Raw genomic sequence first — 23493 nt, forward strand, 5'->3', positions numbered from 1 at the left:
AGTGCTCGCTTTTACGATGCTGAGAAATGAGATGACTCATACAGTTCCTAATGACGCCAATATAATTGGACGTAATATTGTAAATGAAGGAAATTATGCTAATTGCTTATTGTATAATACGTAATCATTATAAAAAAAAGTCGCTACACTGGTTTGATTTCAATTATTGTGATGGAATAGACGGAAGAGGCTGCAGGAGAGTCAATATTAACAGACTCAATCGGAAAGAGTACAAACATCATATATTATATATCAATAAATTCATAATAAGCAGTGTTGTAACAAGATTAACATTGTAAGAACACCAGACAGTTTCATTATATATATTTTTTAAAAGAAGGCCACCCGTATTAATACTGGCTGTTAGTCTAATAGTTGTGCGTGTCGATGTAATATTCAAGTCAATCTCAAAAATATATTTTTTGTTCCCAATTTTATGTGACGACATTGTGTTGTTTTTACAGTCCCCGCTATACATACTTCACCATAATGCAACTTATACTAAAAGGATCTCTTGATCGAAATGACCCAACTCTTTCCTTTGGTACAACATTATCATTTTGGAGTATTGTCAGAGTCTGAAGACGAACTTGGTACGACCGAAGCTATCGTAAACGTTAAAAGAAAAATAAATAACTGTGTAACGTTAAAGAGTGCAAGCTTGTGAGCTTCCACTATGTACTTACCGATGATGATAATTAAGATAACAACACATATGATACCAATGATAATCATCATTTTGAGATTCTTCCACCAGTATTTTCGCTTCAGTTTTCCAGCATGCTGTTCGAACTGCGTCGCGCCTTGCTGCAGGGCATCTGCACGGTTCTCAAGCTCTGAGAGCTTCTGATCTCGCTCTAATACTTTCTCCACGTTAACCTTCATTATACCCACAACCTCGTCCACAGTTGCTTGCGTTTGTTGCAGCTTTTTGCTAGCTCCCGCTTGCTGCGTATTGTGTGGACCACCCTCTCCTTCTCCTGTGCCTTCCATGATTTTGAAAATAAATCAAATAGACCCCACAACTATCCTGTAATTAGAAATTTGTTATCCAACTGTATTAATTTATGATCACCATGTACACGTTTCTAATCTAGATAAAACAATGTAAAATATAACACTTTTACAACAATTTAAAAAACATTGTGTTATTACAGAAATGACAGGTACACGCCCATAACCTCAAAAGCATACATATGTTTCCAAACAAGGCCTATTTTTACATATGCCGGTCCATCAAATTATTTATCGCTTTCTCTTCTTAACAAGTAAGGAAATTTTGAATATATAGAAATAAAAATACTACGAAATAGAAACATAATAAATGATACAATTATTGTAGAATCATCAGTTAAATCATATGACTTTCACAGTAATAATATTATAATGATTTTGATATTGCACGCGAAACAATTGTCTCACTCACCTAAAAATGTATCAAGCACGGAAATAAATCTACGATAACTGACAAAACAACTCTCTGCAGACAATTAAATCTCGCAGAATTACTACGCTGACGACTACAATCCACACGACAACAGTCAACACCACCTATAGACAAGGCCTCTCCACTGAAATCATGACGTCATCACTAGTAGGCCATTTATCTGTCAGTTTTCTAACGTAACCTTGTGTTTCATGCGACATTAACGTGAATTTTTTAATAGTGTAGTGTGTTTTGATAAGAGTTTTTTGTTGTGGATAGTTGATGAATGCCTGTATTATTGAGGTAAGTCATAATTTTATTAATTTACCGAATTATGAACGTATTTAGAAAACTGACCATAATAGGTTAGATTTGGATCATACTTCTTTATTATTGAAATTATGTATTTCTTTTATAGCAATGCCTTTCAAATGTTGTGTGCCAAATTGTAACGGTAATTACAAAAATGTTAATAATAAAAATTACGCATACACTCTCTAACATCCTTTTAAAGAATTACACAAAAAGACAAAATGATATCATAAGAAGAAAAACAATGCCAGACTGCAAAAGAATAAAACCATAAACTAAAGCTGTTTTATTATTTTATTCAATAAAGTAATTTAAATTACTTTATTAAATATAATAATAGTAAATTCTTTGAATAAAATAATAAAACAGCTTTAGTTAATGGTTTCATTCTTTTGCAGTCTGGCATTGTTTTTCTTCTTATGATATCATTTTGTCTTTTTGTGTAATTGTTTAAAAAGATGTTAGAGAGTGTATGCGTAATGTTTATAATTAACATTTTTGTAATTGCCGTTACAATTTGGCACACAACATTTGAAAGGCATTGCTATAAAAGAAATACATAATTTCTTTATTATTGAAATTATGTATTTCTTTTATAACAATGCCTTTCAAATGTTGTGTGCCAAATTGTAACGGCAATTACAAAAATGTTAATTATTTATATTGTTAAACAAGTATGATCCAAATCTAACCTATTATGGTCAGTTTTCTAAATACGTTCATAATTCGGTAAATTAATAAAATTATGACTTACCTCAATAATACAGGCATTCATCAACTATCCACAACAAAAAACTCTTATCAAAACACACTACACTATTAAAAAATTCACGTTAATGTCGCATGAAACACAAGGTTACGTTAGAAAACTGACAGATAAATGGCCTACTAGTGATGACGTCATGATTTCAGTGGAGAGGCCTTGTCTATAGGTGGTGTTGCAACAGTCGATGACACAGATCGAAGATGGCGATAATGATGACGTCATGTGAATATTACGGCTGCGTTCAGTTTAGATGCTTACACGCTGTAAGCGTTTATGCTTATAAGTGCTATTTGCGTTTATTCAGTTTCTAAGTTTTTGCTCACATCGAAAGTAATAAAATCGTTCGCTTTGACTGTATAAGCAATTGTAAGCGCGTAAAAAAATTAATAATTATAGCATTTGCACAAGCATTAATTTTATTAGACTATATCAATAACGAAAATTATAATTCTATAAAAAAAAATTAAAAAATTGTTCGCTTAATCTTTCTTTAAATATTCATTCTATTAACAAGTCAATACACCTTGATTGCAAAATTATGTAGCACACATTATATCAGCTTATACGATAAACAGTTTAAATTGAATTTTAAATATGTCCAATAATTAAGTAATATTAAATAATTTAACAATTAAATTTACAAATAAATATATTTTATTTTGTTATTTTCTAGAGTAACAATTTCATACCTTTATATAAAATTAATCAATTTTTAATTATTTGTTACATTTATCACTTTCAAAATAACAAGATTAAAATCGAGTCAATAATAAATCTATTTTAAATTTTGCTCAGTATGATGCGTCCTAATATGAAGATCAATCGTTTTCCATATTCTTTCTAAGATCTCATTTTGAGGAATCATGATGATAATATCTGAGAGCATCTCTATAATGTTCTTGGGTTTCTTATGAGTATTGTTTCTACAGTATTGATTCCAAAAATTAACAGACTTCTTAAATGGAAAACTTATCAGTGTCTTCCTGATATGGATTATCAGTTTCCTATCCAGCATGGAAATGTTATTATAAGCCATAATCTTAAATATAGCTACAATTTTTTGGTATTCAGGACAGAATCTGTCATTCGTTTGATGATCACTTCCGCAGTTGATACATTTTGTCTGAAGAGAGTACTTTGGGTCTTTTGAATGATTGCCAGCACATGTAAGACAAGTTTCTTTTCCTTTATATCTTATTATAGTGCCTGAATTTGCCGCATTTAAAGCAAAGCTTTATTTTGGGGAATAAGAGAATCACTTCCAAGCTAGTAATTAATCAATCTTCTGAGGCAGTTCTTCACCTTTGAATTCAATGTGATATTGAATATACATATTGAATTTGACTTGATCCAAGAATTTGTGTTGCTACTACTTCTTAATCTAAACATTTTGTTTATCCTAACGTGTGTATTCTCTTCTTCTATGATTCCTTTAAAGGTTTCCAGCAAAATATTCAATAAAATATTGCAAATAATCCCTTTACTGAATAACTTAAAGCGAGGAATACAAGCAATGTAATTCATATCTTTTAAAAATTGATTCTTAAGCACATTATTAGCATAAGATCTTGTTTCAATTGTTATCTGCCATGTGTGACGTGAATATACAGAGATATCTGAAGAGTTTACACCTGCTTTGTTGAAATGAAAAGAGAAAACCTGACTAAGCACACCCATTTTGTCGAGATTTTAGACTTCTTAGATTCAATAAAGATGATGTAAGGTTTCTTTGAAGAAGTATTATGCAAATTTATTGAGTGATTTTTCTCATTTTCTTCCTCCTCAGACTCAGTTATTTTATTGTTATGTGAGGCAGATCACGTTGTGGTAATGGCCTTACCTGATTTTTCATTGAGTTATTTAGTGCCTCATTAATCTTCAAATCAGAATGAGACAGCTTTTCCTTCTTCATAATCTTAGAAGTCAATGTTGATTTGCGAGTCATATTCATTTTTAACTTGGATGTTTCCAAGAATACTTTTTCTGTATCTTCTCTTTTTCTTTCCGTTTATGTGTTTCTTTCCATTTTCTCAACGTTATCTTTGCTCATCTCTGCCTTGCATAGTATAAGAAATTCTCTCAAATCTTTTTCATTAAAGGCAATTAAAGGTTTCGAATGAGGAGGGCAAGTACCGGTCCCCGGATTGATATTCTTGGTTTACGTTTAAGTTAGGTGCCTTCAATGTTTCTCACGTGCAGGACAGATATATTAAAAAATTAACTAAACTAAAGTTATTTGGGTAACTCAGGAAAAGAACTTCAGCCTTTTTTCTCGGTTCACTTCCTTTTGCAAAAGTTGTTGACAGTTTACAAAAGTGTTTTTTTGCGCCATCTAAAAGAGATGAGTAGAGTTACGTTGGTAAAAACGGTAGTCCACTAATTCAGAACCCAAATCACTGATGTGATATAGCGGCAATTTTCCTCGTTACAATTATTAATGCAATGGCTCAATAATTAATATTAAAATATACGAACATAAATAAAATAATATTTAATCCACACAACAGTGATTATATTAAGCTAATTGCATTAGAGTGCGTATAGTTAGCATATAGCGGCATGCATCAGACAATACATCATTGTTAAAAAATATGGAGCTTCAAATCTCTTCATATTCATTAGATAAATATGTAATATACATTTATTATCGTCATATTTCTACGTTATCACGCAAAATATTTGTTCAAAATAGCAAGCGTACACGTACACAAACGAGAAAAATAAATGTAAAAATAGAAAAGTTTCCTTCTTATAAATTGCTAATAATAAAATCAAATTATAGTTAAATTCTGCATTAAATTTCTACTGAAACGCGTAATAATAATCGTGATGTTATTTCAGGCGTCCATTTTTGTTGGCTAGAAAGTAAAGTTAAATGGTCTTGAGGATCACGATAATGGTTTCAATGACAATGCAATAATATAAACTATTTCTGCAAGGCAATCACTTACCGCCATAAGCTGCAATAATCGGGCGTACGAGCAGTATCGCAGAAGTCGCATCTTCGACACGTAACATTCACCGAAGTTCACCAACGTAACTCACGACGAAAATCGCGACGGTGGTATAAAACATCTTGCGAATGCTCGTGCGCGTATTTGCATTACGTTGCCAGGAACGTACACGAAGCACGGTTTCGATCTATCGAAGTCGAAGAGCGCGACAAGACTGTTATGACTTCGTTTTTCTAGTCAATATTTTTCCTCGACGCATTAATAAACGTTAACATTCAAAATTCATGTCACTATCATGCTATCTATAATATTTTTATCAGCAAAACATCCATTAACATTAAAATATATTATTAATTGAGATTCTATTTCAAGTAATTATCGATTCATTCATACAATCTAATTAAAGATTTAATCAAAGAATCGAAGAATCAGTGAAAAATTTTTCTACAATAAATTCATTGTAGAGAGATTGCAATTCAATATTGTTTTTGAAATTTAAATCATTACCTCGTAGGTATGTAAATTTATTTTAAGAATCACAGTGCGATTATTCCGAGCTCATTGAAGTGTATTTATTTAAATTCTTTTTGTGTAAAAAATAAACAACAAAATAAAGAAACATTACTTATTATTTCTGTTGCACACATTTTTTGTGTAGAACAACTTTTGCTATCGAAAATAAAAGCAAGAAAATCGGCTGTGGCGCCAATATCCATCGATACGTTCTGGTGGACATGTAGGGTGTGTTCGCGCATGGGGGTTGCGAGGAAACATCACTGCCACTTTATTGACTAAAGACTAACGCGTGCGTAGACGACGAGGTAGACACGCCGTTCGTCGACCCTGTCGCTTCGAGAAATCGATTCTCGACGCGTCGCACTTTCGAAGGCGCGCTCGCCGCTTTTACAGCTCTTCGCGTGTCTCCGGCGAAATATCTGGCTATCATGTGATTGGAAATATATTAAAGACTGGTGAGCGATCGCGAATAAAATTGTCACTGCTGATCTCAGGAAAGGCAAAGACAAAGTCAAAACTCGCGAGGTCGGACAATCGAGATATATCGTTGGGACATACGTTCGCGCGCGCGCGCCGGTGATATCGCGCGACGGCGTGCCACTGGAAATTTTATCAATACCGCGGCAGCCATCTAGTCTCGCTGGCAGTCGCTCGCGAAAAGTACGCGCCGAACACCGATTGACTTATCGGGGGGTGCCCGCTGAACGAGCCGACCGACACAAATCGACGAGGATTACCAGAATAGGAAGAGCCCGAAGCGATCGACTACGAGCATGTGAGTACACGCGATAATACGCGCGTATCCCGATCACCCCTGCGATCGGAGCCCGCTGAGACGAGCTCGTTGAAAAAAAAAAAAAAAAACGAAGACCCCTACGAGAATGTCGCGAGGACGAACGTTGTCGCCTATGACGTTGATCGTGCAGATTTTCGACGGTGAAACGCGAGCGAGTCCTTTTAGCCAGTTGCGACAAACGAGTAATTGTGCCACGGTACTTAAGAACGTTATCGGTTATGAGATGCTATTAAGAACGACAAGCGAGGTGACACACATCAGCGCCGAGCGAAACTGAACTGGACTGCGATAGAGCAAAGTGTATAAAATTTGCAACAGACTTCCTGCGAAAACGCGCCCGCTGTGAAACACAAAGTCGCGAACAAATCGACGAAATACAATACGCGCATCGTAAGTTGCAGTATGATACGTCTCTAACTTCCGCTTCGAAGCGGAACGAACGGCACAAATGGCGATTGTTTGACGTGAAGAGTTGTATCGAGAATGAATTCCGTGGCCATTCTGTGGTCAGCGGATCGAAAGCACTTGCGTAAATAAGGATATTCCTTTTGAGAGCGCGAACTGTAACGCGTCCCGCGTATAACTACGTCAACGAGCGGTCGCCTTAAAGTAGATCGGCGACTATACTTCGCGCTCTATATGCATTTCGCGATTCACACGCGAGAAGTTTCGCGCGATCGATGAATTTGGCGGTACGCGAATGCGGAGAACTGCGTAAAAATCGTATGGAACGTGTCCGCACCACCGACTTGGCGAGAAGTCAACGGGTATCGCCAATGATGCGGCGTTGTAAGATGCGTTTTAAGACGCAATTGCCGAGGCCCTTGTCGCCGCCAATCGATCCCCCTCGCACGACCCGTCCGTCCGTAGTACACGGCAGAATTTCCGATAAAGTGCAACGGAGCCTCGAAGCCTCGTTTCAGTCGAAAGAAATAAATGCCCGCAAGACTCGGCACCATTGACGCCGTGGCCCTTCAAACCCTTCGAGGGACGGGTGCTACGATAATGCACTGACCTCGTTCGACATGCGAATCTTTTATTCGAAGAACGGTCTACGTATCGATCTCTTTGAAATATTAATAAAATAAATGTGTCGCGCGAATTTTTGTCCGTATATTGATCAACTTCGCGTCTCGGAGCCGTCAACTTTTACTACGTTACATTAATCACTGCGCTTAGTAGATTCATATCTATTTATTTATTTGTTCATTCGATATCGTTGTTAATTAGACATAGAAAGAACTAAATATGACGCAATAATCAAGTACGATGGTGTAACTACGCTAATTAATCTTGCTTTCGAGATGAACTGATGTAGCTTTCTATTTCCTGTTCTAATTTCTCTCATTATAATCTTTTGAATCCGTTTTTTATTCGATTATGTACGTTATACTCATTCCAAGTAGCGTATTTGTAAACAATATCGCCGCTATCTTTTCGAGTGTTTCACGATCTTGGACAATCGCGATAATGACGTAGGATGATTCAGACGACGTTCATATCGTTATAACACCCACACATTGCCAACGAGCATGGAACTTGATCTTTTCGAAGGTCATACGATAATTTCGTATTATTTCGTATTAGCGTCACGATAAATTGTCAGATAGATTAAAAAGCGTTATCGAACACGTTATCGATCCGCACAATCTTCCTTCCAAACTATCCGCTTCTTCATTTGCAAACGCATCGCGATTAGCACACCGAGCGTGCGTTATTTTTTTCTGCGCATTTCAGCGTGATTGTCAGGAGTCTAATTGCAAATATATATACATACATTTATGTATATATATAAATATATATAGTCGGGATCAATTGCGCGAAACGCGGCGCACTGCTACTACATGTCAGCTCGCAGTTTCTATATTTAGATAATCAATGATGAGCACATTTACGGCAATGTTCTACGGCTTTGCTAGACGGAAAGGTTCGCATTCGCACGCATGTACGTGGTGCACACAAAAGCGTCGTGAACGCCGGTGGCGAACAATGAACCGGATTGTTCGTGCATCGATCAAAGGCGACGGAATCTTCGGGGCGGCGGCAAACCGCGATGATAGCGATTGCAATTTAACTTGAAGACTCGATAATTTAACGAAATTGCCACTTCCCTTTAAAACAGTTCTCGCGATCATCGGAAACGAGGATGCAAAAATTATTAATTCTGAATAATTATTAATAATTAATATTATATCGATTTCATATTTTATATTAATTTGGAATAAACAATTCAATATATTAATTTGATGTAATGCGTCATAGTACGATTATTCGGCCTCTGAATTGTTTACAAGTAACGCTGTCACATAAAAATGGCACTTCCCATACAGCGCAGAATATTGCAGCAACATTGCGGCAATATTGCAACATTCCAGCAACATTGCAAGAACATTGCAATATTGCCGCAATGTTGCTGCAATGTTTTGTGCTGTGTGGGTTAACGAGTTCTTTAGTTAGCGTAAATTGATTGCTGCAAATGAGATGAATGCGAAAGGATTTGTTGGACGCACTGCTTTTACATGATGATGCAAATCCCATAAGTATTCTCTCATCGTATGGCGCCAAATATACAATATATAATCCAATAACAAGGATGAAGAAGCAGCGTCCGCGATCGATATATTAATCCCATTATGTAACCTATTTTACGTCACGAGGTGAATATTTCTTGGTTTTTTTCGCACGATATATAGTCGCACAGCGAAAAGTATTTCGATAAACATCGAATCGATAAATTGCAATAAAATAAATGTTAACGGTATGTATTTATTTAGAGCTTTCAAAGAAGCGTTTCAATAAACCAAAAACTCTATTCGTGCTTTTCATGTGTACATATTGCTTTCACACTAATAGAGAACAAACAAACACTCTTATCGATCTGAGTAGCAAAGTAGCTGTCAAAATATCTAATTAACAATAACAGAAAATATTTTCAATGAAGAAAATACTTAAATATCGAATTATACTAATAAATGATATCAGCACGAATATTTTAAGTATCAAAAGAACAAAATTATTTAATTTTTTTAAATAAATTAATCGACTAAATTCTTCGATCTGATAGTTGTTATTGTCGATCACACTGATGTAAAATGCATCAACTGATAATTTATTAATTATAATTAACAAATATCAACAGGAATATTGCAGACAATACATGATTATGTGATTGTTCAAAATGTTATTCAATTATTAAAGTGTGACAATTACCGCCTTAGCTCTTTATTGATCGTACTGTTGACGTGAATCGCATCGAGCGGAATTGCGTAGAAATGTCACGACGAATGCCAAACAACGACCGAATATTCCGACGGTAGCGTCCCACATCTCAATGAAAACGATACGGAGGAGAGGCACGTACGCGCTCTCTCCTCTCAGCTCAACTATTCCGCCGACGGTATTCGAATAGCCGATCGATCGGCTGTTGCCACTCAGTCGTTCGATCGTCTGGCCAAAAATAAAACCCAGCAACCCATCCGCCGACCGCTTTTTAATCCGCCGCCACGTACAGCCGGTGTCGGTTTCCCAAATCGTAGATATCGCGATATCGTCAATTATACACACACGTGCTTCTCGTAATTCTCGCAGTTTACGTCATATGCCTCCCTACCGCCTGCCGCCCCCGTCACGGCATGACGTTCACACATACAGATAATTGTGGAAGTTTTTCTGTAGCAAGGGTTAATTTCCTTTAATAGAAATCAATCGATTTCGTTGTTACATGTAATTATAAGTTTTGTTTCTAATTTTAGTCAATTAATTAATTAATAGATATATTAAGTTATACTCTGATAATAATAATTGTTATCCTCAATTTTATCCACATTGTTAATGTAAAGCGCGGGCTCTTATTGACGTAATTAATCCGAACAACAAACGCACAGATTACAACGAGATGTCGCGTCCGGGAAGGAAAACTCAATTATCATAAGTTGTTGAGTAATTGAATTAACATTTCTCTTAGCGGAAAGGTCTCGCTCTGTTTTCGCAAAAGGTCAGACGGTAACGTTGAAAACACCATGAAAGAAAAATTCACGGAACAACCGATACGCGCACCTTCTATCGTCTACAATCTCTAAAATCAACCCAACAATATTTCTACTGTTAGTAAAAAAAAATTTTTTGTGTATCCCATTCTCTTTGAAACAATTTCACGCAAGAATAACAATGTTGCTACAAAGTATTTTAGTCAATACACTATAAATATATACAATTTGCAACAATATTCTCCTTTTTCGCGTATGAAATAATTTCAGAAAAAAATGCGGCATGCATATATCTTCTTCCGTTATTTGAGCACTATTAATTAAAAGTTATTACAATATTTAGTGCTAATTTTTTTGTAATTTTGTCTTTCTTAAAATGCACAAATTTATTCAAGATTTTAGCGAAAAGTTCGCGAATTCCGTTTCAGTGAGTGATTGCGATTGTTCGACTTGAAATATATGTACACGTGCGCTTAAGATCTCTCCTGAGGCAACACGAGTGTAGTTGGCATTATCAACGACCTTTCCATTCCGTCTCGACGACCCAACCTTTTAACCACAATGTGCCCCGAAGACGATGTTCGACGTTATCATATCGCCGTATCCTCCTTAGAAACGAGTGGGAGAGAAACGCGCCGTCGGCTAATACGCACATCGAGTTTTTGCCATTAAAACGACGGGAATGGCGAAATCGTGTCATGAACTTTGCCCTTTCGCGGCGGTTTCCACCCGCTGCTCGATATGGGGAAAACGTAGCACCATGGAGCAACGACAGCGCCCATAATTCCCGACCTCGTGCGATTCCAGGATTGAAAGACACCCACCCGCCTATTTATTTTATCCTTTTTAGAGAACCGTCGAAAGAGGCGTTGCGCGTTGCGTGTTCCGGGAAATGCAAATAAATCCAGCGGCGTATACAAACCGCAACTGTATCGGTAATAAATACACGTGTTTGGCAAATGCATGATTTTAGCGGCGTAACATATCGGCGCAGCTGTATTTACACGCGTACCGTCCGACGCTTATTTGTGTTACGTTTGACTTTCGAAAAAAAAAAGTATTCGCAATACGGGGCCATTATTATTCTATTTTACTATTTATCGCTTCTCGAATCACAATATTGCATAAACAGACAACACTCCGTCATCAAATACGATAATTGATACCCGATCGCATTTGCTTACGATGGTTCCGACAAGTTAATTGCGTACTGTAACTACACATCGGATTTGCCGGCAGTTATCATCCCCCGAAACGTTCTTGTTCTCTAGGGCTACGGAGGGCGGTTTAGCACCGGATGCGGCTGCAGGTGCAGGCGCGGGCACCGACGGCATCGTCGGCGGTCCCAGGACGCCCCAGCAGATTGCCTCGCAGAAACGGCTGCAGGCGACGCAAGCGCAAGTCGACGAGGTCGTCGACATCATGAAGACGAATGTCGAGAAAGTCCTCGAGCGCGATCAAAAGCTCTCCGAGCTCGACGATCGAGCAGGTGAGCCTCTCACATGGTTAAAAAAAAAATCGCGCAATAGCCAATATTTTTGTTGAAATTAAATCGACGGTTAATCATCTAAATTAAAGCCTATTCTGCCCAATTATACGTATTTCATTTCGTAATTATGTCTATTGCGTACTTTATTACCGCCAATATATTCATTAATTATTAACTGCGTTCTATTGTTCTATATTTCCACATTAGATACTCATTTATAACAAATATCATTTATTTCACTTAATTAATGCTTCGAAGCAGCAAAATAATGCACATTTACTATATTAATTTACTATAAGAGGATAGCGCGAGCTTAAGAGCTCCCACATAGATTTACGTTTGCAATGTGATTCACATTGTATGCGTCATGATGTATTAAATTGTTATTCACGTCTATAACCGAGTGAAAGGACTTAGAAAGAAAATATGCCCTCGTGAAGACTACACCTTCCATTCATAGTAATAAAGTAGTTCGACCCTGCGCGTCTGACTGCACGTTGATATCGATTGCTGTGGCACTGGTCGAATCGATGCCCACATTTCTGTGGCTAGTGAATGTCGATCTTTTCTCGCGCGATTCGCCCGCACATTTATTATCGCGCAAGCATACATTTCGCGTTTCATACAAATAAATCGCATTTTTCAATCAATTGTTTTTATATAAGATTTAAAAACGTTCCAAATAAATCGGCGATGATACAATCACATAATTGATTTTTGCAGATGCACTACAACAAGGAGCGTCACAATTCGAACAGCAAGCAGGAAAACTGAAGAGAAAGTTTTGGCTACAAAATCTAAAGGTGAGCGTTTATATAACTTTGATAATTAATACGTATGCATTATTTGGAATCTTAATTTTAATAATAATTCTTTCATTCTTGTTTCATTTTCTTAATAGATGATGATTATCATGGGTGTCATCGGACTTATCGTACTGGCCATTATTGTCGGTAAGTGCCTTATTAACGCACTGACATTTAATAGCTATCGACTCTTGGCCACTGTAACTGTTAAATGTTCTGTGCCATCTCGTCGTTGTAACTCTCGTCTCGATTTCGAGCGACTAATTCAGTATTAACCCTATTCAACGCGCGTTTGCCTTCGTGGAATCGATCGTTCGTCGCGATTTAATCAGCTAAACTTCATTTAGATTAGTTGCAGAAATTAATATTCATTTCCCGAGTTCATGATCGATACGGGCGAATATGAATTTCTGTCGCAGAGTGAACTTTCGTACAAAGCTCACGGTGTTTTGACGGCGTTCATTATGTTCGGTCTGAATCAGTCGTTCCTGACTAATGCCTCTCTGTCGACTTATACCTTTGTGCCAAGGAGACGTCTACGTCTATAGACGACGATGTTTGCACGATGTAAAATACGACGCGATGTGACGAGCGAAGTGTTGTCCGCGAGTTTGCATAGCTTGAGGAATCGTCTCGGCGCGATCCCAAAAGATTTGTCCAACAAACGTGCCGAAACGGACTGTTTATCGTGCTTTTGCTTGAATTACGACGACTATTCGCGTTCGATGCATTTTTCACGAAAATTTTACCGAAAACGTCATATTCGCGAACATTTCTTTTCATTTCGGAACATAATTCTTACTTAAGGTCGAAAAAAATTCTAATTTACAATAATATTGTTTGTCCAGTGCCTTTTATGAACAAAATGAGAGTATATTATTTTTTTTTTACAAGAAAAAACGTCTATTACGTTTATTACGCGGAGATATGAGATGCGCGAGAAAAATATTTCAGCATGATTCTGTCTAAAAAAAAAGTGGCATCACACTATCTGCCTTTTTCATTCATCATTTAACACGTGTGAAATGTATGTATTTCTCTTTTCCCGTCTAGCGAACTTCGTGTAGGCGCGTTGATTGGTGGAAGAGAGTGTGTGAGTGAGTCTGAAGGTAGAAAGCAAAACAATTGCGACATTGCGTATCATTGTTGTTTTCACCCCATTTCTCGTTCGCCTTTTTTACTTGTCGTGTAGAAAATGTATACCTGAACTCTGTACGACTCTCTCTCTGAGTTTCGTTCTCGTTGTTTACCGTCTGACACTGAAACTCCTCTCACCCAGAGCTTACAAGATTTTCCTTCATTTTGATAATGTCACGTGTCAAGTGCAAGTTTTATAAAGAGTAAAATAAACACAGAGTATGTTCAAAGTGATAATAATTTCGATTAATCGGAATTATTATTATTTAAATATATGAGAAAGAATATGATTATAAGAAATTTCAACAACATAATAAATTACTGTCTTTAATGAATTGCCGACACTATTATCGTTACAACGATATTATATTATTAGAGTTGTTATTTTTCTTCTAATTTGTTTGCAACAAACGCAGAGATGCGTTCGTGTATTTATAAAGCTGGCACTTGTAGTCGGTGTTATACGTTGTGTCTGCCTGTGATAGGTACTTGCTGATATATCTGTTGCTACGTGTATAATCCTCTATATAAGAACCGTTGTCCAAAGTCGTTGCATATTTATGAATCGCCGATTTAATTGGAGAATCGCTCCAATTAAGAATCACCGCGTAATGATACACCGCGGATTACTTTCATAAATTTTCGACGACATTTCCCCTTATTCCTAGATACTTCTTCCTATCACAACACAACGTGCAAGTCAACATCGAGTATAAGCATTATCGTAAAAATTGCCGGATAAGCAGTATTGGAAATTGTCGGATATTTTCCCGTCAGGGATTTTCCTCAACATTTTGTCCGACGTTTTGAGCGTCTCTTTAAAGTCCACGGGACGGAAAAAAAGTGACGCGTGAGAGAGAATCGCTGTAATATTTTTTAATAACTTTTCAACGTCAGATATATTTATCGCAACTTTTGTGTTTATTTAGATGTAATATATATAGTGTGAGTTAATTTTGAAACAAATTATCGGTTTCTTTAACGAGTGCCGATGAACGGGAGATTCGCTTCTAAAGAGGAACATTTTCCGAGACACAATCATACCTCACCCTGTGTTTGTGTTACGACTGTAATCGTTGTTATGTGTCTGTCTGTACTTTCGGTGGTACCCTCTTTCTGAAGTTGGTCCCAGACAATAATTTTTAATTTTCTGGTGGTTAATTAACAAACAAACAAAAAAAAAAAAAAAAGAGAGAATCCAAAAAAAGTGTGTCAGTACGTGAAACAAGCTGAACACGAAGCTTCAAAAATTGTGTGATTCGCGAGCTGCGCGAAAGGAACTAAAGAAAATCTAAAATACCACCAAGAAATGAAAACACAACGACAAAAAACAACATCAACAACAAGCACAATATCGACAACAATAAGAATTACCAAACAACAACTACAACAACTACAACAAGTACAACAAAAAAGGTCTCTCAAAATTTTTGTTTAACCCTATTCTACTCTTCAGTACGGTAAGCTATGATTTTATTGTTGCACCCGATATAACTTTTCCATCTTTTTCTCTCTTCTTCTGCCAAAACGCAATTTTAATCTTCGAGCACCTTTTCTTAAATATTTTTCTTATATTTTATTTATTCATCTTAAAGAAAAATTCTGCTTAAATGTACGATATCTTTTATAGAATATATTTTTTTATCTTTTTGTAATTAGATATATAAAAATTTATTACTTTAATTAAAAATTTTCTATATTTAATAATTTTTTCAATTTTTGCACATTTTGCAGTTTTAGACAATTATAATTAATTAATATAAAAATTAATTTTCATTAGTTTTTGTTTGTCATTTCTTGTATACAATAAAAATACATTTTTGCACATTCCATTCTGCATGCTTTTCTCTCTCTTTCTCTCTCTCTCTCTTTCTCTCTTCATTCTTCTTTTTATTTTCTTTTAAACATTCTTCAATTTAGTACAGTGCGAAACTCATACACCATGTCCTTAGAAAATGCATATTTCATGTGCATTTCGATATTATGGAAACGAATCAAGTAAGCGTTTCTGGGACGATCTTCGCGCTTCGTGCTTGACTTACTGCGACTTATTAAGCATGTGTCATCGATTTAATTATTTCCCCTCCCTCGATTAAGAATCGACATTAACATAGCGTTGCATGGCTTGTACGTTATTGTGCCGAAGCTTCTAAAAATTCCAATGGCCAGAATTTCCAATGAACAGTGACGACAATGTCCGCTTATACGCATTGCGTCAAATTCGCATAAAAGATACTTTAAACGGAACTTCTGGCAAGAACGAAACTTCGTCCTGCCGTTAATTGTTTTTATGCAGGAGCAAATTTATGTACCGGATGTACCGAGTGGTCCGAGTATACGCCTTTATGTTTCTACGCCTACATGCATGCAATTCTTTCCTATCCTCATGGCTATGGGCTGTCGTCTAGCTTCAAATGGCGAAGGCTAATTCGATTTTAGCTTACATCGACGCTTCGTCGTGGACAAAATAAAATGACACCAACAAGAGTATTTCGAACATGAAATTATATTCTTTACAATAAACGAAATTTCTTTATCGTTGATTTTAACGTTTGTCCACGGTGAGCGCGACCTCTGCATGCAAGGGAGGGTGAAATAGAGAACGGAGGGAAAGAAATAGAAAAAAAAGAGCAGAAAGACACAGATTAAGATTCGAGGAGGAGGAAATTAAGTGCGACACGGCATGGGGTAAACCAACGTCGCCCCTTGACCCGACGGAGGAGAACAAATGTTCTTATTGTTTTCAGCGAGCGTCACCGGCGGCAGCAACACGCAAAATTGAGCGTGTTAAGTATTGAGAAGAGTAAAATAACGAGAAATGTAAAATAACAACCACGAAACAGCAACGAAAAGAGGAAAAGGGGGAAGAGGAGAAGAGAGAGGAAGCGGCGGCGGCGACGGCTGAAGAAAAGTGGTTCAGCGAAGAGGAAGAGGTGGTTGTTTGAGACCAGACAGCTTAGCAACATATAATATATAAATATATAGGAAATATATATATATGTATAGAAAAAAAAAAGAAAAAGAGAACAGGGTGTCTGTGAAAAATCACCACCTCTTCGACGAAGGCAGTTGCTGTACGAAGGCAGTACGCACACACCACACGCACACACACATACACACATACCGATACACACACGCGAGCGCGATGTATATCAAGACATTTACTTTATAGACGTAATGTGTAAATCACGTGAACTGTAAATAATATATCATTTGTCCCTCACGCGCGCCATTTATCGAATTGTACGATCAAATCCGCGCCGATTGTATCGCAGAGTCACCTCGCATATTTTGTTCTCTTATCTCGCATCTTGCGCTTTCCGCGACTTATTAGGAGAAAAATATAAACCGTTGGAGAAGAGGGACGGAAGAGGGACGGAAGAGGAACGGGAGAGTAAAGATATAGAGAAAAAGAAAAAAATTGCGGCAGTCGCCTGCCTTCGTCGAAGATGGCGATAAACATTTTCGAGCAGCCTGTGTACAAAAAATTTAAGAATTAATAAAGAAAGAAGGATGAAGTTGAGAAAGAGAAGGCTGAGAGTGGAAGAGAGGATCACGGTATTAAAACAGCGCGATAGCCGATAGGTAACGTTTTAAAGCTTAAAAAAGAATTATCTACAAGATGTTATGTATACATGTTAATAATAATGATGATTACGATGATAATAATGATAACACTAATAAATATAATAATAATAATAAACATTATCGATCAATTGATAACGACGGCGATAAAGAAGTTTGGTTTCCCCGCTACGCGGATGCGATCGAACGACGAAAAGAGGAAACGCTGTTCTCCGATTCGGGGATGGCCGGGAGGCTTCATCCTCGATCGTCCTCTTATCGTCCATCCGCGAGATGAGACGTCGTCGGCGACAAGTACAATCGTGCGCGCCGCCGATTGTCCGTCGATACTCCCCTCTTCCTACTTCCGTTCGATCTTTCCTGGTTTCGGATGCTGCTGATTCAGCAATAATTTTGCGGGACGTCCTTCGGACCATAATTAATCCTCCGCAATTGTTCCTCCCTCTGATCCCGTCCCGACGCGCGATGCCCGCAAATTTCCGCAGGCGCCATTCCGCCGCGATTTCCGAACGCGACGATGTTCACCGGAAGAGAGAGAGAGAGAGAGAGAAGAGCTTTTCATCGTGTCGATCGGCAAGATACTATGGACGATTTTGCTCTCGTATGCGCTGATGTTCATTATAAGAAGAGTGAAATTCACGAAGATATCGATATATCGGCTACTAATTTTTCGCAATTATTGAACTATACGATTAGACGCCTACTTGTTAGCGTCAATTGGCATAAAAGTAAAATAAAAATTATCTTTACTCCTTATTTTTTCTAAGTGTTTTCAACTAATATGAGTAGTTTGGCATGTCGCGATATCATTGAGGAGTATCGATAGTGGGGAAATCATTGGGGACCACGAATTGTTAGCGTGATACGCTTTCGTTAAAATTTGTAAAAATAATAAAGCGAAAGGCCGATCGACGAATGAGAAGTTCTTCATGGTTGTCGCGCGAAGTGGCCCACGCGATTCGAGTTGTAATATTTAAACGATCATTCTATGTTTCCGAACTTATAAACACATAGTTGTACATCATATTTTAACCGTCGACGTATCCTTAATTATTAATAACGAATATGATCATGATGCTGCGCTTTGAACATTGTACAGTACCGAATAAAAAATAAGCTGCGTAGTTGAATTGAAGTTATGAAGAAGTACAGTTGGAGGAGGATCAATTATGACATTTTCATTTTATCACTTTTGAGTCATTTTGTGCTTTCGCTTCGATCGCGTAGAATTCTAACATTGTAAGACATTTTTTATAAATTATTGCTCGCTAATGGACAAGTTACGTTTCAGTTTTTTTCTTTTATTTTCTGGCATTAACCGTTAGCCGTTAAAAAAAACAACAAACATTTTTTAATTCATTAACCATCGAATACATATCGCGCCTTCCAGGAAGAGGATCATTATAAAGCCTAGTGTCTGTTAAATCCAGGAGGTAAGAACAATAAACTTGTTACTGTATGTGCGATTGTTTTTTTACCTGGCTTTTTGGGAAACTTTTATTCCTTACTTTATTTCAAACTGTACTCTTTTTAATCTAAAAAATTACGTAATTTTTCAAAATTGTATATTTAATTAGAAAAAGAGATTGTAATTTCTGATTCAAAGAATTTTCTGGGAATTATGTGAATATCCTTTTAAATATAAATTTTTCAATAAATGTACAAATTTTGTACGACACAATTTTTCTTCGCGATTAAATCCTACTGCTTGAATTTTTATTCTCTTATCGGTTGATAATATTATAATTCCAATCGTTATTAATAATCTCATAATGCAAAAAAATATATATTCAAATATTTTTTCTTCTTTTCAAATTATAAGTTCCACCTTCTGAAACGTTCTTTTATAATTCCATCTGTGTTATGTATGACAATTGATATAAAGTGTGCTCTTCCATCATTGTATGTCATCATTCCGTTCATAGTTTTTATTATTTCACATCATCTATGAACGCGATTGAATATCGTTGTGTTGGCAACGTGAATTATATTGTATGCATAAGTTTATTTATTCCGTGATTATGTCAAAAGTAGAGACACGTCAGTGATATGTGTGTGTCTAATTATCGTCGCTTCGTGATTATTTGACTCGTTGTCCATTCGTACAATTGTTCGAACTTTGTCGTTAGTGTATAAATAGTGCCCGACGTGTCGAGATTTAAAGTAAAACGCGACAATACCTATACACTATTATCTAACGGAATAAAGTCACTTCGAAAGAAAGAGAGCGAGAGCAAAAGGGAGAAAGGAGAGAGAGAGAGAGAGAGAGAGAGAGAGAAAGAGAGAGAGAGAAAGAATACTCTGTAATATAATACACAGCTGTTACAAAAAAAGAAAAAATGAAAATATGAATACAACTTCTGCGTTCTAGCGTTGTATAACCTGTGTATTTTTTTCATTTATCGAAATTATATGTTTCTGTGTGTTAATCGTTATAAAAATGTGGGAATAAAAAATACCTATGACATTACTTTTATGCAGTAGATAAAAAATAAATCCTGATAAATTCAAATAACGAACTGTAGAGAACGACTTGCAGGGAAATCGAAATTATTTTATTGCCGTTTCACTCACAACTCTTTCCCTTCGATAATTATTGTTCCACGCTTTGTGCCTTCTTTTCGTCTCATTGTGTATCATCCAACTGAACCTTTAGAACTCCATCTGAATCTTCAAATACCGTATCATTCCTGAATGAGTGTTGGTGAGAATTCTTATTTTATCAGACAGAATTTATACCCCAAAAGCATGCGCTTTCTATTAGTACGTTGTACAACAATTTACTGGAATTTAATCCTTTTTGCGAATGTAATAGTTCCAAAAAGTGATTTCAATATAACAAACATCAATTTAATAATCAATACACTTATTTAAATTGATGCAAGTATATACTCTACCAAGAATTAGAAAAAAAATTTTTTTCTGAAATAAGAAAGAGTTGCAAGAATTACACTAGGATTAATAATATCATTAGTATCTTCACAATCGCGTGCGATTGTAAAGAATTCTCCGTACCCCTTTCCCATTGTCATTTCTCGGCCCGTTGTTATTTGTCCCCCCCCCCCTTCCCCCCCGACGCCCCATCGTTATCAGAAACTAATAATACGACGTTTGAACATTTCAGTGAAATTCATGCCGGAATCGCAGCCGGCTCCGCCCGCGTTTCAATATCCACCGGGCATGATGCCGCCGCCGCCGCCGGGTGCGATACCGGGTGCGGCAGCTCCAGCGAGTGGCGCAGGGGCGGCAGGTGGTGCAGCAGGGGGTGGCGGCGGTGGCGCGCAGAAGACTCCCGGCGCCGCGCTTATCAGCGAGCTGGACATACGCAGTGTCGTGTAAGCGGCACGACACGGTGCTGGTATTCGGACAGAGAAGAATATAAGGAAGAACGCGAAGAGATCGACCCTGACGACGACGACGCGACGCCTCCATCCGCAAAAGTAACTGGTCGATATATTCGCTTCGAGATTCAATCTTCGGATTGTCACCGGTATTGGAGGTTTCGACGGAAAAATATAATATCTAATAACTCTACATAAGACATAAGATTTTTGTAGCAACATCTGCAAATGATTTTAGAAATTACGATCTTGCATTGCTCGCGCTCGAAACCTTTCGATTACCGCAATTACTTTAATGTTATTTTTCTCTGTTAACGATGTTGTGTTAGATATTGATAATTTTAATATTTTATCAATAATTATTGTGCAATTTTCTGTGAACGTACAAGATTTTGGTGCACAGTGCCTCACGTATTTTCACTCAATTCTGTTGCATCTTTTACTCTCGAGATTTTGTAGTTTTAGATTTTTAATTTTAAGATTAGATTTTTTTTAGATTTAAGTGGAAGCGACATATCGACCAGTTTATTCGTCGTTCGAGAAAAAAAAAAGAACGATGTAGAATCTAAGTCATTAGGAAATCTGCGGAAGCTTTATTTTCGATGAGAGTACACGAGAGGCTCCCAAAATTCGAGCCGAAATCCGCTCAGCTAACCACTATGAAAAGCTAGCAAACAAACGAAATATCGTTCGGAAAGTACGCGAACACGCGTATCGACATTATCATGTATATGTACATACATTATTACGAATTGTCAAAGTAAGATTAAATTCATGTGTACGTATATATAAATACATAAATTATATATTCATATAAATATCGAATCAAAACACAGAGGGAAGGTAATAATAGGAAGAATTATAAATAGCAATTGAAAGATCGATTATTCAAAATCCGAGAAAAATGCGTAATTATATGCGTCATGTACAGGGTGTTCCATGTAAGTGATTTTTTTTCATGCTTGCCTGTGCATTCGCGAAACATTATCTCCGATAATATGATTTTTATGGAACATGCAAAACAAACTTAATTTTCACTCTTGCGTTAAATCAGTCAATTTTATCAGTCATGATGCGATTATGTCAATCGCCATGATAGCAAAAATTATACTCAATGTGATTTTGCAGCAAACGAGTGATTCCATAAGCATTTCTTTACACAATTTAATTGTTAATAGTACTATGTCAAACTATTGGAGATATATTGTTTCCCGTGATAGTCTTTACTTCCAAGTATTATCCGAGGACACTTTATATAATACTTATAAAAGAATGCTTCTTTAAATTGACAAAAAATTAGCTTGTAAATGTACCATAGAAGATGATCGAGTTGTAAGAAAAAGAAATATATTGATTCCTACATTTTTGGAAGTTTGTTTTAACGTAGAGATCGAACGATAACTTCGTGTGATAATAAATTCAAATTTCCGAAGTTGAATTCTCTGATAACGTTAGCGTGTAATTTAGCAATGTTATATATATGTTATAAATATATATTAGTGAATTAGATAATTTATTTTATTTAAACGAGAAAAAAAATATCCCCGCATTAAATTTATTGGTACAATTTATTATTTTCTTGTCAAGTGTTCACCTTTGCCTACGTGAAAGTTTCGGCTGACAACGCGTACTTAAGACAGATTCAAAACTAGTTGCTGTTACTTGAGGAAAAAGAAAAATTAATATATTGTCTACTTAATAAAACACTGTATTGCTATTTTCACTCAATAATTAGAGTCATAATTGTGATTATCGAATTAAAATAGTAACACAGCTAATTCGATAAACTGTCTATACATCAATAATAATAATAATAAAGAATTAAACAATAGATTTGTAAGTATAGCCTCTCTAGGAAAGCGCTTTGACACTTAGGCTGTTGATACGAATAACGGAGTTAATTGCAATATTCTTTCAGCTGTATATCTCACCGAAAAAAACGACAGACCTTATATAATAAAAATACTATATTATAGATATATTACTGTATATTAGGATTAAATAAATAATGTTGTGAAAAATAGTTCTGTGTGTCTCTTTGTTTCCAGTACAATTTAGTGCATTATATTGTACTTCTTTTTCATTTAATTCAATTAACATTTATTATAAAATATCTATAAAATAAATCTAATATTATCTGAAATATTTATTTCATAATATGTTTTCACATTTTCGTTTTTCATTAAAAACATAAAATCTTTTTAAATTAAATTTTCATATATCTCTAATAAAAGATTACAAAAAAAATGCAAAGAGTACACATAAAAGTAAGTGTAAAAGTCTCAGTGTAAAAATGAGATGCTTTGATATAGTTTAATGTAGCAGATTTATTAGATTCTAAGTTTATTGTTTCTAAATTTTGTATTTATAAAATATTCT

The 23493-nt window shown here is 36.2% G+C and overlaps 2 protein-coding genes across 6 annotated transcripts; one reads left to right on the top strand and one right to left on the bottom strand.

Annotated features, from left to right (window-relative positions):
* Nucleotides 1-225: 225 nt before the first annotated feature.
* On the bottom strand, nt 226-5616 carry LOC105678906 (Vesicle-associated membrane protein synaptobrevin). 3 transcript variants are annotated; one of them, XM_067358245.1, is made up of 4 exons: nt 5456-5616; nt 4345-4836; nt 687-1030; nt 226-605 (listed from the first exon to the last, which is right to left on the bottom strand). In XM_067358245.1, the coding sequence occupies exons 3-4, from the start codon at nt 991-993 to the stop codon at nt 556-558; spliced, it is 357 nt and encodes a 118-aa protein (XP_067214346.1). In that variant the 5' UTR covers nt 994-1030; nt 4345-4836; nt 5456-5616; the 3' UTR covers nt 226-555. The 3 variants fall into 3 exon arrangements, with proteins under 3 accessions (XP_067214346.1, XP_067214347.1, XP_012234042.1); XM_067358246.1 differs by lacking the exon at nt 4345-4836 and having other exon boundaries at nt 5456-5615; XM_012378619.2 differs by lacking the exons at nt 4345-4836; nt 5456-5616 and adding an exon at nt 1427-1587.
* Nucleotides 5617-6307: 691 nt separating this feature from the next.
* nSyb (neuronal Synaptobrevin) lies at nt 6308-23137 on the top strand. Of its 3 annotated transcripts, XM_012378542.2 has the most exons (6): nt 6332-6749; nt 12028-12245; nt 12969-13048; nt 13147-13198; nt 14105-14160; nt 16936-20243. In XM_012378542.2, coding segments are annotated over exons 1-5 (366 nt in total). In that variant the 5' UTR covers nt 6332-6747; the 3' UTR covers nt 14119-14160; nt 16936-20243. The 3 variants fall into 3 exon arrangements, with proteins under 3 accessions (XP_012233962.1, XP_012233963.1, XP_012233965.1); XM_012378539.2 differs by lacking the exons at nt 14105-14160; nt 16936-20243 and adding an exon at nt 20898-23137 and having other exon boundaries at nt 6308-6749; XM_012378540.2 differs by lacking the exon at nt 14105-14160 and having other exon boundaries at nt 6318-6749.
* The last annotated feature ends 356 nt before the right edge of the window (nt 23138-23493 follow it).

The sequence above is a fragment of the Linepithema humile genome, chromosome 6, assembly GCF_040581485.1.
Source record: "Linepithema humile isolate Giens D197 chromosome 6, Lhum_UNIL_v1.0, whole genome shotgun sequence".
NCBI classification, from domain to species: Eukaryota; Metazoa; Arthropoda; class Insecta; order Hymenoptera; family Formicidae; genus Linepithema; species Linepithema humile.